General features: G+C 36.6%; 1 protein-coding gene across 2 annotated transcripts in view; it reads left to right on the forward strand.

Moving 5' to 3' along the window:
• Nucleotides 1-12863, forward strand: part of LOC131046567 (uncharacterized) — a 246943-nt gene that overhangs the window by 226326 nt on the left and 7754 nt on the right. For both annotated transcript variants that reach the window (XM_057980329.1, XM_057980337.2), the window contains exon 18: nucleotides 6486-6545. In XM_057980329.1, coding sequence (XP_057836312.1) covers nucleotides 6486-6545 — 60 coding nt within the window. The remainder of the gene's footprint in view (nucleotides 1-6485; nucleotides 6546-12863) is intronic.

The raw sequence follows: 12863 nt of genomic DNA on the forward strand, positions 1-12863 counted from the left end.
AATAAGGAAGCATGGTAGGGTGCCCTAAGACAATTGTTTTCCCTCTGTGCAATCCTCCTCCACACATCCATGGCTGGAGATCATTATGATTCATTAATAGTTCCTCAATGTATGGAGTGGAAAGGAAATGGCCATAGGGTGCCCTAATAGCCATTCTCTCCCTACTAGTCGTTGTAAGTGGGTGCTCTAAGTTGTTTTCTCCCTAATTGCGGATTTCTTCCTTCCTTATCATACGTGATGGATTGTTGTAAACATATTAAATGCAGATATATTTAGATCAGATAACTAGATTTGCGTATAGTTAGTACAATCATACAACATATATTCATGCTCATAACTATAATATTTTTTTATAGTCAGTTCTGCCTACCACAGTGTAATGTCCCTACTAGTTAGAGATTACGGTCCTGCAAAACAGATTGTTAGAATACAACATATAAATATATATATGAACCTTTTTTAATTTGCAATCTATCTTTAATACTTAATTAACATAATCATAATTTTTATCTAATAAAAAGGATACGAATGCCATACGAAAGTATGTCCTTAGGCGGTCATGAGGCTCGCCTTCTTGGAATCCCCTGGTTCCAATTCCTCCAGGAAATCGAAGATGACTTCGAATACTGTCTTGGGTGTAACCTCTTACACCCAAGCCATCCAAGGAAGACCCTTGTCTATTCCTTGCCTTGGGTGATGCCTCCATCATCCAAGTCCTCAGAGGGGATCGGCCAGATCTGTCTCTTCTTGGTTGAGTTTAATCAACCAAGCCATACATATGCATATCATTTTTCAGTATATATACTGCCCTAGGGATTATCATAATCCCTTCCTTAGACTAAGTGAGTTTCCTCCCTATAGCCTCCAACATGTAATCTCATTTATAATACATTTTTTCATTTGATTATTATTTTTCATTCCATAATCCACATTTATAAATTCCTGGTTTAACATGTATTCCCTAACATATATTCATAAAAATGTTCATTAATCAATATTCACATTTATTTCTTTAACATATATTTCTACTATTCATTGATATGTATTTATTACTTATGTTCATACATATTCATCGATACCTAAGAACCATTTATTAACATATATATTAAAATGTTCGTTACTTATATTCCTCAACATATGTATTAAAATAATCATTATTAATATTCATTAATATACGTATTAAAATATTTGTTATTAATAAATATTCATTATTAACATTCATTAATATACTTATTAAAATATTCATTATTATGCATAAAGTATCCATTGATTATGTATGTGTGTGTGTGGCACACATGTCCACGCACATACATAATCCATAAACGAAAATCCCTTACCTTACGTAGATCCCTGTGGAAGTCCGTTGTCCTTCCCGTTTTTCCTCCTCCCCTAACCCTCACGGTTGACTGGGTTTAATACCCATGAAGGGGAGTGGTCGTGTCCCTCCATGGGCACCCTCCCGTGGGAAAGGGTGTGACGACCAACAACCTAAGTTGTGACTACCGCCACACTACTTCCCTTCCGAAGGAAGGAGTGTGATGGTAGGCGCAGCTTGGGCTGTGGCTTCCCGTCCCACCACTTCCCGCGGGGGGGGTGGAGGGGCCCATTCTCTTTTTATTTTATTCTTTATTTATAATGTAAAAATAAATACTTTAATTTAAAATTAATCCTATTTAATATTTAAATAATCACTTTTGATTGTTATTAAATATTAATATAATTAATAATCATTTTGACTATTTAATATATTTAATAATCATTTTGACTATTAATAAATACCTTAATTTATTAAAATGAATTAATTATAATAAATTGATTGAATATCAATGTTTAAAGTTAATCGATATACTTTAAACATATTAATTAATGAGTTTTAAATAATCATTCATTGGTAATTAATATATTAATTAATTATAATAATTTCTTCATTTAGGGTCTCTCTCTTTCTCTCCATATATATATAACGATCTAGGAGGGGACATGACACACAGTAATATTATTATAATAGTCGGTCTGCTGGGACGGGGGGAATTTTGCTGATGTTTTGAGAATCTGGTCTGCTTCCTGCAATTTTATAATTTCCAATGATTAAGGATTGATGATGTTCCTGGTGTTGTATTTTTATTTAACTCCTGATGTTCGATGATTGATTGAATGAATGTTGGTTTGATAGAGTGACACTTAAATGATTGATGTTTGAATAATGAATTGATTGATTCGATAGACATTTGATGATTGATTTCTGATTCCAAGATGTGAATTGATTGATGATGATTTGATTTCTTGTTTATTCACTTTGTTGAATTGATCTTTGCTAATTGATAGATTGTTTGATTCAACGTTTTCTGATTCATAGATTGCTTGTTTTCTTGATGCATTGATGAGCGATGATGTATTGATGTTTGCTTGGAATGATCTCCCCTTTATACTTTACAAGTGAAAGGGTCACCACCTTTCATAAGATTTGAGTTACCATTTCTCATTGTTGCCTATGAGAATAATATATTATTCTCCCAATTGATCTCCCTTTTGATGTCTTCTTCAAATGGAACCTTCAACCCTTTATAACTTCCAATATGAGGGAGCAGTCACCTCTTCCTCATGTCTATTAAGAGTCACAACCCTTCACAATTACCACCTTTTGAAACAACTCAATCCTTCATAATTTCTGCCTTTTGAAAGGGTCACAACCTTTCTTCTTCTTATTTCTTCTTTCATTAATTCTCTCTTGACTTATATCCTCCATTCTCTCTTCTCTATAAATATGGCATCCTTCCTGAATTAACTACTGTATCATATTCTTATTTTCTGATAATTCAAACCAGATCTCCTTTTTCCTACGTAACCCGGGGACACGTCCTTGGCCTGAAAACCCTCGTCTCGGTCCTGGGGACGTTTCAGGGACTTGGGGACAGCCAGGGGACGTTTTCCCCCGTGCCCAAAATGTGGGAATTTGTTGGGGACGTCCAGGAAACGAGGGGATGTTTGCCCAAGCCATGGGGAACGTCCGTACATCCCAGGGACGGAGGGGGATGGCTGGGATGTCCCCAATCCATCCCGGGGACGGCTGGATGCCCCCCACGGCTGGGGTTAGTTAAAAAAATTAAAGAAATGTCATATTTTTAAATTATTTATTTTCCTAATGTGGCCCCAAATTATTTGCCCAAAATTGTTCCAGTTATTTGCTAGGAATTGCATGCAGAAAATATCAAATAAATGCAAATAAAACAATAAAAGTCGTGACCCCGCAAAAGGCTTTGCCCCTTGACCCCGTCTTGGGGGCGCTGCCCCCAAACCCCCATTGAATAATTTGGGGGGAAACTGCATTGATAAAAGGGGGGAAAATTTAACCTCCGAGTTTGCTTAGGCTCCATATAACATCATTAAAAATTTAAAAGGCAACGACATTAAATTATTAATATAAGTCTTGACTGTGATAATTCATAATATCGTTGTCATATTTCATGTTTGACTATATGATATATTTAAAACTTCAAAAGGGAACGATATAAATATTTCATCTCCATGATATTGAGATTTTTAAAAGGGAAGGATATGCAATATGGGCGATAAAAACAATTATTTCCAGCGATAATTGTTAAAGAAAAAAAATCAAATTTTCAGCAAATCAAACAAGTGCTGGCATATTGGTGATGATTTTTCAATTATGAATGCATATTGAGTATTCACAATGAATGTATATTGAGTATTGACAATGAATTCTGAACACAAATGTGGTATTTTAAGGTTCTATAATGTACATATAGCTGCTTTATCCATGTTTTCATATGAATATAATGTATATATACATGCTTTATCTATTTTTCATTTGAAATTTGAAATTTCCCTATATATTTTAAATTTTCCCTATATTTTATATAGCTGTCCCCTTTGCCATCCCCCCGCCGTCCCCAAAATTGGCAATAAAATTTGCCATCTCGAAAACTCATCCCGCCGTCCCCTGTCGTCTTCGTGTCAGAAACTCAGGGTAACATAGCCATTTTCCACTATTACCTTAGTTCCACATCTGATTTCGACTCACAAATTAGAATTCTTATTTCATCTTCATTAATTTCTGCCATAATTCTGTTCTAGACCTGCTCTTACTTGAGAATGCCTTTTTCCTTGTATTCCTCTCCAATTCGATATATTTTGGATTTGCATATTTTGAGGAGACACGTCTTTGGAAAGAGGCATCCTTCTAAAGGGGTCATGTCTCCTCATTGCTGTCTTATTGATCAGATCTGCACTTCTCATTCTTGATTAAAAATCTCCCCTTTCAAATGAAGTTGTCTTCTCCCTTTTATACTTCACGTTGAGGGAGTCACAACTTTTCCTTTATGCTTTTTGACCATTCATTAACTTAATTAAATTTTAGTTATATTTATTTCTATTCTATTAATTTTAAATTTTAAATTTTAAATTTTATATTTATTCTTTTGTAATTTAATTTTAATATTATTATTAAATCCTATTTCAAAATGGGGACATTACAATGGGAGTGGAAGTGAGAGCAGGGTTTTATATGTGCATGAGATGGCCAGGCAGGGCTTTGCCACCCTGGGTACCTTATGGGTACATCAATAGGTATGTTGCCTCAAGTACCATATGGGTACATCTAAGATGTACTCATAGGGTGGTAGGGTTGTGCTTTGGATGAACTTGGGTAGTGCCTTGAAGAATCCATGGCCAAGAGAACAATTTTTATTTAAATTCATCAATAGATTAAATCCACATTTTTAGAGAATAAAACAAACATGTCTCAACCCTCAAACGTGACTGAAAATCTAAAATAATCCATCATTTTGATGTAAAGTTTGTCTCCATTTTGTGACAATGCATGTGTTTGTAGAACTTTTGTATTTTAGTAAATGTTGGATATCTAACAAGGATAAGCTTAAAATTGAAGGGTTTGGAAGACTCTTGGAGATTAGTCAAAAACTATAAAATTATAAAAAATGGCATGTGCCATGCAGGTTTATGTGGTCTCAAGCTTTTATCGTGTCCCCAAACATAAAAAATTTAATTACATTTATACTTTTGGTTTCCCAAGTCAATCCCTAAGTAATGCTCCTATGGCTGTAGTAGGATTTGTAGATTTGTCTGTGACACAACAATCTACATAGAGCTAGTGATGTTTGGGCAGAGTGGTTCAAGCTCCTTTCTATTCTAGTTCATGACTTTCTAAAGTGATTTTTGTTTTTGCTGCCATGGATATCATAGTTTGTGATTTTTGTGCACCTATAAGGCTATAACACTCAGAATATTCTATATTTCAAAATGTTGTTTCCTATCAATTCAAATTTGCTTTTTTACTCATTTGATCATTGTACTTGTGTATGTTATCAAAGTAGCTTCTAATTGATAAGATTAATTGTCTTTAAATTTTATTTATTGAATGGTGCAGTGTAAAATCTTCAAAAATTAAAAAAATTCTTTGTAATTCATGGATTTTGCATATATCTATACATATATAGCCCGTACCTAGTGGAAAAAATGCCACACCAGCATACTCGAACCTGGTGCATATATCCATTCTTGTACCAGAACCTTTAACTTTGTTTGACTATTGTTTAAACTATATGCTTCTAGTTTGTAAACAGAGGGTCTTTTCAAGGATGATGGAAGCATATGCACTTGATATTTTTGTCCTAAGGCAAATATTCATTTTGTTAGAGATACCTAGCTAAGGAGGATAAGGAGAATGAAGGGATAAACCATTGCTGGCCTAGAAAATAATTTTGGCTATTTGAAACTCTCTTTGAAAATGTCAGCCATGTGTAGAGTTGCTGAGGGTCTCTTCTCTTTTTCCACCTAAGTCCTAAGTGTTTTTTAGATTTGGAAAGGTTCACACAGATCTGCAGATCAGAGTTCTTTCTTTTGACAGCCATATTTTTTCTTCCATTCCATTCGTAGGGAGAGATTTTGGTGTTGTTTTTATTTTTAGATGACACCCATTTTCATTTGGGGTTGACAAGTTGTGCCTAGCGATGCTTCCTTTTGGTCCTTGGATGATATTAATTGAAGCCTTGCAAAATCTTTCTTGCAAACCTGCGCTGTTTATGAAATACATATTTAACATGATTTAGACATCCAATATACACCTATAATTACATTAACAATATACACACTAATTTATACAAAGTCATATTATATCTTCCAACAAGAATAGAAGAGGCATGAGGGAACTGTTCACATCGTATATAGACACATGCAGACACACACACACACACGCACAGACACAGACAGACAGACACACACACACACACGTTTTGGGCTAGTGCATCATGAAATGAGAGAAGATTTTGTATGTCTAACAGAAGCATTTCTGAATTCAATAACTTCTGTCATTTAATGAAGGTATCTTTGTTTTAGTGGTGATTTGTTAGCTGCTTCTAACACATCCAGAGAAAACTGAGATAATATTTTTCTGATTCTTTTTCGTAGACAAATTTATCTAATTCTCTACTTGTCTTCGCTGACAGATACTATCGTGGATATCAAAAATAATCAAGGAAGGTGATTCCAAAGACCTCCCATATTATGTAAGTATGAGTAGCTAGAAGAAACATTTTATCTAACATACTTATATTCTTTCATGTTTTCATTAAGAAAAGATGTATTTCAATTTGGTCAATATGTCATGTAAAATTCTTGTGGCTCTGGTGGCAAAGGATATTCATGTCACCTAACGCTCAACCTATCACCCAACCAAATAATCAAATAGAACATTCTATCTCACTTATTTGAAAACCCATATTCTTACTTTCATGTTTTTTATTTCTATAATATCTATTTACATCTTCCCCACAAATTCTCATATGCCGTTCATGTAGATAGTGTTGTGAGGTATTCACACATCGCCCCATTGCAAATGGGGACCCCACTTTTTTCTTGCTTCCTAGGTTGTGTTTGAGTCTTTTGCTATTAGCCTTTGCATTAGAGAAGTATAGACGCTTAAAAGGGCCAGGAGTCAGGTGAATAGCCTTGTGTGAAATGTGAAGTAAGTGAGTAAGTTTATAAGGTTTGCATGTCATGCTGGTTAATCAGGAGTCTAGGTAAAGAGTTGAATAAAATTGCTAATAGCGTCAATCCAAGAGTTCAAGGTTGTAGGTAAGCTCGAATTGTTTTAATGTCCCCTTGAGTCTTTTGCTTAAGAATTGGTGTAAGTATGAGTTTGAGCGATTGAATGAATTATTCCAAGGATTGAAATCTTGTGCAATGACGTGATTAATAAGCTCATTTGTAATCCACCTCATCTCTAAGTCTTCTTTATGTTTTAACTTCATGAATCACACTTTTGAAGTGAACTTCATGTTTGAAGGATAAGGAGCGAACTTCATGCTTGAGAGGATTGGAGCGAATTTTACATAAAGTGAACTTCATGACTTGCTGACTTGAAGCGAACTTCATGAGTGAGACTTTTGGAGCAAACTTCATGAGTGAGAGATTTGGAGCGAGCTTCTTCATGTTGGAAGTGGAAGAAAGAAGGAAATTGCCTACTTCATGATCAAACACTCAAGAGCAAGCTTCATGAGTTCACCATTTGAATCAAAATTCCTACTTCATGACTTGCCTCCTTGGAGCGAAATCCTTACTTCATGACTTCATGTAGAGGAGCGAACTTGAACTTCATGACTTGAGCAAGTGGAGCGAAATTCACACTTCTTGAGTTCACCTTTTGGAGCAAATTCCTAACTTCATGAGTAGATGATCTCAAGTGAACTTCATGAGTTGGAGTATTGGAGTGGTTTTTGTAACTTCATGAGTTGGAGTATTGGAGTGGATTTTGTAACTTCATGAGTTGGAGTATTGCAGCGAACTTCATGTTTGAGTGATTAGGAGCGAACTTCATGTTTTGAGGTATTGGAGCGAATTTCACCTTCAAGGCTTCACAAGCGAAATGGAGATGAAAGAAGTTTAGAATCACTCACTTCATGTTCAAGCATTCACAAGCAAACTTCAAGAGTTAGCATCTTGGAGCGAACTTCATGACTTGCCTTCTTGGAGCGAATTTCATCAATGAGCATGCATAAGCAAGCCTACATGAGTGAAGTTGAATGAGAAATGAAGGATGATTGCCTTGAATGGATTCAATGCCAAGTAAACTTCATAACTTCATGTTTTGGAGCGAACTTCATGATTTCACCCCTTGGAGCGAACTTGATCTTCATGAGTTGGACTTTAGGAGCGAAATAAATGAATAAAGAGATTGGGCCGATTTACATCTTCAAGTCTTCATGAGTAAAGTTGGGAATAAAGGGATGAAGCAAATTAGAGAACATCAACTTCATGAATTCAACCTTTGGAGCGAAATCCTTACTTCATGATCTCACAGTTTAGACCGAACTTCAGGTTTGAGACTTTTGGAGCGGATTTCATGTTTGAAGCAATTTCATGAGTTGGAGTGATGGAGTGAACTTCAGGATACAGAGTTTTGGAGCGGATTTCACATTTAAGACAACTTCATGAGTTGGAGTAATGGAGCGAACTTTAGGTTGGAGAGTTTTGGAGCGGATTTCATGACAAGCAAGCTTAGCAAAGCAATGTGACATCATGTGCACACCCCTTCGGATGAAATTTTGCAACTTCATGAGTTGCCATTTTGGAGCGAATTTTTCGCAACTTCATGAGTTGCCATCTTGGAGCGAATTTCATGTTTGGGACATTTGGAGTGAAGTTCATACAATTTTGCTTCATGAGCTGATGGTTAGGAGCAAATTCCATTCAAATGAATTTCTTGAATCAATAAAATGAAGCGAACTTCATACAAATGAACTTCGTGAGTTAGAGATCATGAGCGAATTTCATAAGTTGGAGAGGCAGAACAAACTTGATGAGCAAGATGAGAGAAACAAACCTCATGTGCACACCAATTGGAGCGACCTTCATCCTCAAAGGCTTCATGAGCGAACATCAACTTCATGAATCAAGCTACATAAGCGATTTTTAACTTCATGTTTGAGATAAGCGAACTTCATGTAGAGAGCTTCAAAAGCAAATTTCAACTTCATAACCCAAGGTATATGAGCAAGTTTTACATTTTGAGGATGAATGAACTTCATAAAATGGTGTATAAGATCGAACTTCATGAACTCACCCGCATGAGTGAATATTATCTACATTAGCAACTTCATAATCCCAGTAAGGTGAGCAACTTCAAAAGTCAAGGTATATGAGCGAGGTTCAAAGACAAGTCAAGGACAACTTCATAAATATCAAGGGTGAAGTAAACTTCAAGAGCTCCTCTCCAAGAGCGAAAAAACAACTTCAAGTGTTGTTTCATGATGGCGAATCCTTTTTATATGCTTTAACTAAGCCTATATATCAAGTGTATTTGATACTTGCTCGTTTGTTCTGCAGGAAATGAAGAAAGAAATAAGGAGATCACACAAGAAACGTTCAAAGACATGAAGAGAGTCACAAGAGGAGTTTGGAGTTTCAAAGGAGGAAGACAATGGTAGCATCAATACTTCAAAACTAAGGTCTACTTCTTGCACATCTATGATCAAGGCATTCGAAGAGAAAATAGTTTCAGAAGAGTTAATCAAAGTTTGTCTCTCATCATCGTCATCCTTTTAAGCAAACTGGATAATGTTGAGTATCAAGAGATATCTCTCAACATCCCTTCATGATGATGAATCAAATCAAGTCCACAAAGTGCAAATTGTGGAATCCTCGTCATCGTCCCAGTCACTACCACTCACCAATTAGAGAGGTTCCACATCAGAATGTCTAGATGCAATGTACCTGACTCACTTGTGATGGCACAAACTCTGAGGCATCTACCCTTGTTATCTATTGGTCCACACTTTCTGAATGTAATTTTCTCATTTGTTAAGGAGAGTTTGTTGTAACAAACCCTAATTAGGGTTTTCATTGTAAAATCTTGGCCATTGATGGAGATTCAAACTTGGTTGTTAGGTGTAAATGAGCTCTCTCTATAAAGCTCAAGCTCTTCATTTGTAAAGGTTAATAGCGAGTAGAATAGCTAATAGTCAATAGTCTAAAGAGAATAGAATAGAAGTTAGAGTAGAGTAGGAGAAGGCAAAAATTGTTGTTTAAGTTGTAAATGAACTCTATTTTCATTGAAGTTATGGTGAAGTGTGTTGTTTCTTTACAATGTGCATGGTTTCTTGTTGAATCCTCATGTTAGATGATAAATAAATTAGATTGAATGGAAGAATTTGTTGAATGTATTTGTGTGGAATCCGCCTAATCCATACCACTAGCCTCTTGCTGCTTGTAAGTGCGCCTTGTGTGGTCAATTGGAATAATATGAGATTAACTCAGAATCGTCCTACACTCATTGCTTATGCATTAACTTGAATAGTGATCAATGTTTGATGGTATTGATTCGAACATCTTTGAAACATCCTTAGAAGATTACACTGAGCTCGTGTCAAATTGTTCATGTTTGATGGTGAGACCTTGCCCAGTAGGATTCCATCTAATCGTTCATCCATCTTCTTACTTTCTTGGCCTTAGTATAAACTCTCTCAACCCTTTACCTTTTGCCATTTTTTCAAAATTAAGCTAGTTTAGGACAAAGAGCATCACTGTATAGCAACATCAGATGATCGAGTTCCAGCAAATCAAGCATTTAGGCATTCGAATGTAAGTCCCCTTGTGATTCCATCATAATCACATCAACCAACAAAGCTTATCCACACGTAGTGACCCTACATTCATGAACCTTGGAGTCTTCTCAAGTGATCCTTAAGCTAATCTTCAACATTTGAGAGATTTTGTTCAAGAGAGGATAAGATACTTTGAGTATTTTATTCTGTGTTCGCATCTGCGTAAAAAACACATCAACAGATAGGTATACAATTTTTCTAAATGCCATATACAACTTTGGATGAACATATGAATGGAGGAAACAGTGGTTGTGGGTGTGCCTTAATACCTGTCAAATGATTTGCAAGGCTTCACATGACTTCGAAACTTTCCATTGATTCTTCCGGAATGGAAATAGGTGGGACAAACATATCATCTTCTTGCCTCATTGGCTTCATCAACCGTTGTATAAACTCTTTCAATCTCATATTTTTTGATTCCAACCTATCTTTATTCTCTTCCATTTTGTTGAGTCTATCTATGATTGCCCTGTTGATTTTGTAACTAGGTTAGGAAAATAAATAGGATTCGGATTGCCTTAAGGCATCATCCGAATCCTTATAGGGCAGGGCCCTATCTATTGTATTTATATGTAATGTGTAAAACAAATAGGGCTGGGCCCTATTCCAATGTTGTCTGAATCCCAAAAAGGGGGCTGGGCCCTGCTTCATTAAGGAGGCGTGTAAATAGGGCTGGGCCCTATCTCTATGTGCACAAACTCGAATAGGGCTGGGCCCTTTATCTCCTACACACCAAAGCAACATGAAACATGTTCATCATATTATAGGGCCGACCCTATATCACTTCATGTAACGTGTGGTCCTAAATAGGTGCGCTCCCCTTGCAATATAACTTAATCATTATTAAGATACCAAAATAGGGCAAGACTTAAGGCAATGTGTAAGCCTTATAATTGCAATTAAATCTTGGCACAAAACTTAAGGTAAAGCCGACTTGAATTGGTCTCCATGCCACATACAAATAGAGATTCATTTGTATGTATTCATCATTCAGTTTTATCATTATCAAAGTGAAGTCAGCTCTGCAAGATCTGGAGGTTAGCGAATATTCATTGAAGGCAAGTGAACCACCTCTGAAGATCAGCAAATTACTTCTGCCATCAGCATTTGCCATACATGCGATCTTGGACAGTGAATACATTGAAGAGGATAGTGAGTTCCTCTTGAAGGTCCACAAACATCATTAGGTCTGCAATCTTCAGTGAAGAACTACGAAGAGCTGGAAGTTGTATGTCTGTTATCTTCTGCTGTTACATTGTGCCCTAGCTGGGTTACGACTGTAACTCTAATTCTGCCCTAGGTTGACAGTTATATCAGATAAGTAATCTGATCGTTATTGCCATTGTATTCTACAATTAATAAAAGGATCTAGATCTGATTTGTTGCTGGGTTTTTCCTCCAAGAGGGAGGTTTTCCCAGGGTAGTCTTGTGTTGTGTGATCCTCTATTTGTATGCTTTACTGTGCAACTTTAGTTTTCTGTTTATTGTGGATAATCTGATCATGAAAACTAACATGCCCTACCAGAATCATTTAACTCTTGGAATTTTTGTTCTTTCATTGTTGGTCCAAGATCAAGTGGTCTAATTTCATAGTCCATTGGAGTGATCTCCTCTCTAGGCTTATCAACCATGGGAATTGCTGCTTGCAAAATACTTGATCTTGAACTATCCCTTGAGATATGGGAGAACTTCTTTGCCTTCTTTTGCCCCTTAGTGTTGGTGTTGGAAATAAGCCACACCCGGCCCGATGATGGACTGGTCCAAGAGGGGCCAGTAACTCAGTGGTAGAGCACTCCAGCAGCGTATGGAAGGTCCTAGGTTCGAGTCCTAGCTGGTCCATGTCTCAACATGGTATCAAAGCCAGGTCCATGCTAGGAGCCCCAAGCACATGAGAGGTGTGGCTTAAGGGGGGGTGTTGGTGTTGGAAATAAGCCACACCCGGACCGATGATGGATTGGTCCAAGAGGGGCCAGTAGCTTAGTGGTAGAGCACTCCAGCAGTGTATGGAAGGTCCTAGGTTCGAGTCCTAGCTGGTCCATGTCTCAACACTTAGCTTTTCCAATTCTTGCAAAGAAATCATCTATCTCTTCAATGGGTTGAACTTCTTCCACTATCTTCTTATTCATTTTTTCTTTCAACCAATCAGGCGCAATAGATAATTCGTTTCTATCTTCCAACTGACTATCCTCATTGATTCCTCTCAAGGCTGAATTGATGACCTCA

This window comes from Cryptomeria japonica, chromosome 10, assembly GCF_030272615.1.
Source record: "Cryptomeria japonica chromosome 10, Sugi_1.0, whole genome shotgun sequence".
NCBI classification, from domain to species: Eukaryota; Viridiplantae; Streptophyta; class Pinopsida; order Cupressales; family Cupressaceae; genus Cryptomeria; species Cryptomeria japonica.